This window comes from Theropithecus gelada, chromosome 3, assembly GCF_003255815.1.
Source record: "Theropithecus gelada isolate Dixy chromosome 3, Tgel_1.0, whole genome shotgun sequence".
Taxonomy (NCBI): Eukaryota; Metazoa; Chordata; class Mammalia; order Primates; family Cercopithecidae; genus Theropithecus; species Theropithecus gelada.
In genome coordinates this window covers 32,601,754-32,608,599 of record NC_037670.1, presented here as the reverse complement: position 1 = coordinate 32,608,599, position 6,846 = coordinate 32,601,754, and the positions used below count along the sequence as shown (strand labels likewise).

General features: G+C 37.1%; 1 protein-coding gene across 1 annotated transcript; it reads right to left on the bottom strand.

Annotated features, from left to right (window-relative positions):
* Window positions 1-943: 943 nt before the first annotated feature.
* On the bottom strand, window positions 944-2,129 carry LOC112621398 (keratin-associated protein 26-1-like). Its single transcript, XM_025380801.1, has one exon. The coding sequence runs from the start codon at window positions 1,852-1,854 to the stop codon at window positions 1,219-1,221; it is 636 nt and encodes a 211-aa protein (XP_025236586.1). The 5' UTR covers window positions 1,855-2,129; the 3' UTR covers window positions 944-1,218.
* Window positions 2,130-6,846: the final 4,717 nt, after the last annotated feature.

The following is a 6,846-nucleotide window of genomic DNA, read 5'->3' as shown; positions in this document are numbered from 1 at the left end:
GGAACAGCTGCGAGGAGCACCTGCCAATCACTTTTTTACACAGCGATACAGCTTCTAGCTTTTCTAGCTATTCCAGTTCCTCAAAAAGGTAAATATTCATGCCTTTACAACTTTATTTTAATTTGTGAAGTATATACCCACACACATTTTAGGTTGAGTGACAGAAAAAAATGTATCTTTAATTGTTACATGTCCCATAGCACATAACTTCTGATAAATTCTGCCATAGTTCAGGACTGTTTTGTTCACCTCAGTATCTTTTGTGCCTGGCATATAGTATGCAAGCAGTACATTTGTTTCTGAATAAATCAAAAGATTAATTAATGAACTTGGACTGTGTTTTTTAAAAGCAAGTATGAGTTTTCAAAACAGAGCTGAGAACATACTGCTCTCAAAGATGACATATGCAAAAGGCTGGATGATTGTAAAAAGCATGTGTTTGGGGACCTATGTGTAAGTCAGGATTGCAGAAGCTTAGTTTTATTATTTGCAATATTGAGCAAAAGATGATGAAACCAGAGAGATGTGGGAGAGAAAGAGGGTGGGAGAAACTAGGTGTCATGTTAAGGGGTTTGAATATTTATCTTATGGGAATAGATTATAGGAAGCCAACAAAGGCTTAAGCAGAAACTTGGTTAGTTTTGCAATTAGAAAGAACATTCTGGTGGAAGTGCATTCAGTAGGATAGAGAGATAAGAGACATCATTCCTAATTTTTCCTTTTCAAAACAACTTTCCCCAAGGACTTTTAGGGTCTCTCAAGTACATAGCGTCAGAAGTCTAAAAAGCAGCTTAAGGAATAAACCATCACACAATCCCTCTACTGTCAAAAAGAATATATGGTTGAGTATCACTTGTCCAATTCAGTCATCTTGAAAGCAACTGACGATGGTCATTTCTGTGTTAAAACTAAGTCATGAAACACAAACCACTGAACCACATTCTTAATTCGGACTTAATCGCATTTATTATAGTGCAAATCAAATACATTCTTCCCACACCAGAGCAACATTGAATACCATTGTAAACTAAATTTTTGAATGTCAAGGAAAGATGAAAGTAAGATAAAACATGTGACAGAAGCATCTTGCATTAGATCAGGCACAGTAAAACTAAGAAACATCAGTTGCTACTAGCAAAGAAGCAAAAGTCCATGGAGTTTGAATTTTGTTTTGGATCCTCAGAGTGATTATTCACCAGAACAAAGAAGCTACTAGTTTCACAGTCCAGAGCAAGATGGACGACACGTGTTAAACACATGGGTCAGAGGCTGGCAACCACTGAACGGAGGCCTCAGAGGTCTGAGGCTGCTGGACACAACGTGAAGAGTTTGAGGACCATAGGCTAAGCAACTCGAGGGTCGGCATCCAGAAGTGAGGAGGTTTTGGGGCTGGCAACTGTTGGAGAAGCAGGATTGGGGGCGATAGCCACTGGGCACACAGCCTCCTAGGGGCTGGTAACTATTGAGCAGCAGCCTCAGTGGACGATAGCCGCTGGACACGTAGCTCTGTGGTCTACAGGATAGTGGAAAGCAGGAGCTGGAGACGAAAGAAGCAGCAGGAAGAAAACTGCTTCCTTGGCAGGGCCTGGGCACGTAGTAGGCAGTGGAAGAACCGCAAGAGGTTTCAAGGTTGCCGGTCTCACAGTGGGCTGGCTGGCAGCTGGTTGGTTCACCGCAGGTCTCTTGGCAGTTGTCTGTGAGCCAGGTAGGGTCTTGACAGCTAGCGGGTAAGCAGAGGACATCTCCACAGCTGACGTTGGTAGGGCAGAGGGCGATGGAGGTGAGAGGAATATGGGAGGAGGTTCTGAGAGATCTTGAGCTGCAGTTTCCAGAGCAGTAGTTGGGGCAAGACATAGTGAGGTTGTGAGAGCAGGCTGCGGTTGAGGGAAAGAAGCGACTGTCTCAAGTTTGTTCTGCCCTTTCTTGACTTGACCCTTTATATATCCCTAGAAGGTGATGCTTTTGCATACAGACTCTTCCTCTTGTTGTATGAGGATGCATCAGAACTCTTTATTATAGCCAAGGAAGTGATGCTTCCACCTTCCATAAAACTGGATGCTCCTTGCAATGCCATCCATTGATTAAGTCTATCTATAAACCAATGCGACTGCTTTTTAATAGGATCTATCCTTCTTAAATTATCCAAACACAACAGACACATTTTAAAGTCTATGTACTTATTCCAATGATAACCACCATTGCACAAACATTCTTAACATTCCTCTCTTAGAATTCTCTTTGAAAGTTGTAGCAACTTCTTTGAAACAGTGACAAGTTAAAGCTTTTTGAAGAAAAATTCTATTCTTCTTGGAAATTGCCAAAAGTAAGTAACTTGGAAGCAAGTGTACGAGAAAATGAAAATCCTTGCAAACCATATGACAGAAATATGGACAATTTCAGTATATTTTGCTTGATTAGAATTTATTTCTCAAAGTTATGATTTGCGTTATTTCAGAATTGTGTTCGGACTTGACTTTCTACCAAAATATCTTTATTCAAAAATATGTGCTCATTTTACTCATTTCAATAAATAAATAAACCAAGTCAAGCTGAAACTTTGGCTTATGTTTTAGGTATTCTTGAATATAGATAATGAAGTTGGGTTCAGTTAAAATTATATATCCTACTGTGAACAAAAGCAAATAAATAGACCCCTTAAAGAAAGTCAGGCAACTTGATATTTTTCATGATTATTTCAAGCTTATGTATTGCATCGTTTCTCATATTCCAACTGAAAAAAATATTGTTCTTGGTTAAAAAAAATACATTGAATTTGACATGAATTTATTTTGCTTTCCACATTGGTCTTGATGTCAATTTCCAAAAAGGAGCTTCTAAACTGCTTTACATAGGGAATAGCATCAGGATAAGTTATTATTTTCCTAGGTTTGAGTACTTTAAAGGCCATTTGAAAACACATATTTCTGGTAAAAGTTGTTTTAAAAAATGTATGATTGTAGTTAGTTTCAACTATCCCTCTGTATTTTTCTCATACTGACATACCCAGTGCCTCCAGTAGCTATTTTAATGGGATTTTAAATTATCTGCTGGCTCTAAATTCCAATTCCTTTTGGCTAAATAGTCAATTTAAATCATAACACTTCTTCTATTTTGGTGTTTGAGGGACATGCTCGTGCTTATCAAGTCTCCCTCTGTCCTGAAGGGGTAAAATCTCTGAAATAGAAGTCTGGATTCTCAATGAGGCAACACCGGACTATTTTACTACCAGGGGGAGAAATACAAAAATAAAATGGTATCATCCCTGAGGTCCTGTACTAACATGTTGAATTTATCTCAGTATTTTAGGTCAGATGATTTGTACCTGATGTACCTCCATCCCCAGGCTCTTACTACCTAACACTCTTTGTATAACCGAATACTTTGTATACTTTGGACATCACTTGATACTCTGTGTATACACCTGCTGGAGTCTTCTTGTGAAATCCTGGAGGCATCAGCTGAATGGCGTTCGTAATAGGTACAGCCATATTTGGCTGAATGCTTATGAAATTGTATGTTGATACTCCTTGTGTCTGCTCTTCTCTAATATAAACAGCCCAATACCTGTGTCATTAGTACATCAATACGCTTGTGTGTATGTGTGGATAGGTGTGTATGCTACATGTTCTGTGTATACTTGGATGATTTTCCATGAAGAGAAGGGGTGTGGAATAAGAGGAACCTGGCATTCATGGAATGCCTACTCTGAAAAACCTTTTGCTATGGGTGCCCACATGTGCCATTCACTTTGTCCTCACAATTCTATACAGTAGATCCTACTATTTCAAGTACTCGTATGAGAAAACTGGAGCTTTAGAAAGTTACAGTAATAGATACTAAGAAAAACATTTGAACAAAGGCTCCTTGACTCCCTAAACAGTTTTTCTCTCTATCCAATATGGCATTACATAGAGATGCATTGATACTATCATTTAATAACCAACAACCCTGTGAATCTGGGTAATTTGCATAATTGCTCTGTCCCCCAGTCATTATCAGTATAATTTTATGAACCAATGGAAATATTAATAGTATCTACTTTTCAGTGACATTTTAGAAATATATTGAGATGTCATTAAAAGTTAAAATAAACTGTAAAACATTATACAAGAGTAATCTATTTTATTGCTTTGGCATTCTTAACCCATTCTGGAGGGAACGACCTTGGGTTTAATTTCTTTAGAGCACCACCATGAGTTTCTCATGTGTGTATGTGTGTGTGGGCTGGGTGGTGGTGGGGGGAACCGTAAAATTGCAAAAATATCAACAGGTCTTCAGAAAGTAAAGTGCCCTGAATATAAGTTGTCCTCCATGTAATATAGGTTGAACTAATATTACTTCATAGTGGCTGTGTCACTAAAAGAGAAGTGCTTATTTCGGCATAATACCAGGTACCTCATTAGCAGGATCCTATAAACTACACGTTTCAGGCTTCTCTTCTGATTTAAGAGCCCAGGGATAATTGGAGGAACTGGGAATCCTGTGTGATTTCCCAGATTTTCTCACTGTGTTGCTTTTATTTTTGTTAATAAATCGTGGATCATTGTCTCTCCTACTCTAGAAGGAGAATTCTGTTTCTCTGTCTTGGAGACAAAAAATCCCCAGAACATTTCAACAGTAAAGTTGTGCCAATAAACAACGTAATTTTAACTCATCCATTCAGCAAATATTTACTGAGCATCTAGTATGTTCAAAACATAGGATAGATGCTGGCAATGGAACCAACATTAAATTGCCTTCTGCGCTCAGACATATACTATCCAGTAAGCGTGGTAAGACAGGTGCATAACCCATGTCAGTGTTTACTAAGCTCTGTAAGTAATGTACAGAGAAGAGCAAACATAGTTCATTCACCTTACCAAAAAATTAACATTTGATATTAATTTTGAAAGACGGAAGGGGCTTTGGAGAAGAGGAAAACACTTTAGGCTATGGAAGAAGATGTAAAGGTAGAGAAAATGACAACATAGAGCTTCCCAGTGAAGGATTCTAAGAAGCAAACTCACATTCACATGTTGAAATTACTGAGGGAAGTAGTTAAGATATTGTTCTAAAGGTGTGGCGATCCAGTAATGTGTTTCAAGAAGAGAGTTCTGAGGTTAATTTGCAGCATAGATTGGAAAGTGGGAAAACCTGTTATAATACTTTTCTCCCTTTATCTTCTAAAATTATATATTTCTTTCCGTTTTTTTTCTGTTATCATGGCAATAATTTAAGTCAGGCTTTTTTGTTCTCCTTTGGTGAATTTCTTACTGCCACCTTTCACTTCTATCCCTATGGTCTTCTATTTTGCCTAAATAATGCATTTGAAATAATACTCATGAAATTAATTTCATCATATGATTCTCTTTCTCAAAAAAAGTGGATGACTTCACTTTGTCGACAGAGAATTGTTCTGACACTTGTCTGGTCCTTCTCTACTTCCCAGTAAAATTCTCTCCTACGTTTTTGGGTTGCCTGTTAATATTTCCAATTACACCATATCCATCTTGTCCCCACACTATCTCCTTGCTTATCCACCCTCCCTCTCATTTGGAATAATTTAAAAATTTTATCTACCCTTCAGACTTCAGCAAATTGGCTCCTTTGTAAATATTTTGCAGATCATTCCTGCCAACTTGAATCTCTCCAGCATTTAAATTTGTATAATTATCACTACCTAATTCTTTCTCACAAACGTATTTTTCCTGTCTCTCTCTCTCTCTCTTTCACACACACACACACACACACACACACACACAAATTACTTTGCAAGCAAAACAGTCTATATGTGTCTTTTCCCAACTATATTATAGAACTCTTATCATCTGCTGTTTACTGTGTGTTTAGCATATACCAGACACTGTTCTGCTGGTTTTACATGAATTAGATGATTGAATCCTCAAAACATCCCTATTCGAGTACGGATTTGTGATTATTATTCTCAATACCTGTGAGAAAACTTAGTCTACCCTTAATAAATGTGACACCAATCACAAAATACAACTTTGATTTTATTAAATAAAAATTTACCTTTACTTAGTCAATAACCTCTTTTATATACTTTTCTCACCATCTATCCATTCTCACTAGAGAAGGTCAACTTCTAAGGAATATTAAAGAACATGAGAATAGAAGGAGGTTCAAGGGGACTGCACACCCTTTGTTCTTATCTTTCCATTTCTAGTATTTCTGGTTAATATTCACCTTAGCTTGGCTTAGAGAAGCCAACCAATTACCTAGAGTCAGTTCATTGTAGTCTACAACACGGTAAAGTGACCGACTGTAGCACCCCCTGTTGGATGCCATGCGTAAAATTACTGAATTATAATCAATGCAAATAATGAATTCCCTGATCAGCAATGTAAATTTCTGGGTAAATGATCAGGCTGTCAGGCAGTAACTTACTTTCAATTGAATGATTAATTACTGCATTATAACATCCTTTAGTGTGGAAACTATATATACATGATTTGAACAATATTTGCACCCCTCATTCCCCTTTCATTCACACACAAAATCTTCCGCAGTTGGTGCTAAGAACTGCTTTGTATTAATTAGGACATCCTTTCATACACGTATTCAAGACACTGAAGTTGGAAGTATTTCTTCCACTTTTCATAGTTAAGCCTTTGAATTATATTCCTTTCATCTTTACAAGATCTTTTAAATTTTCCTCCCTTTGCCTATTTACTTATTTTGTAAATGTGAAATACTTTTATTTTTAATTTCCCCCCAGATTTTTTTCACATACAATTGGGAAATAAAAATGATATATATTTAAGGTATACAAGGTGATGTTTTGATATACATCTACATTGTGAAATAATTACCACAATCAGGCAAATTAACATTGCCATAACTTCA

Coding starts and splice junctions, on each gene's coding strand:
- LOC112621398 (XM_025380801.1), bottom strand. CDS start 1,854: ATGTCTTGCCCCAACTACTGCTCTGGAAACTGCAGCTCAAGATCTCTC.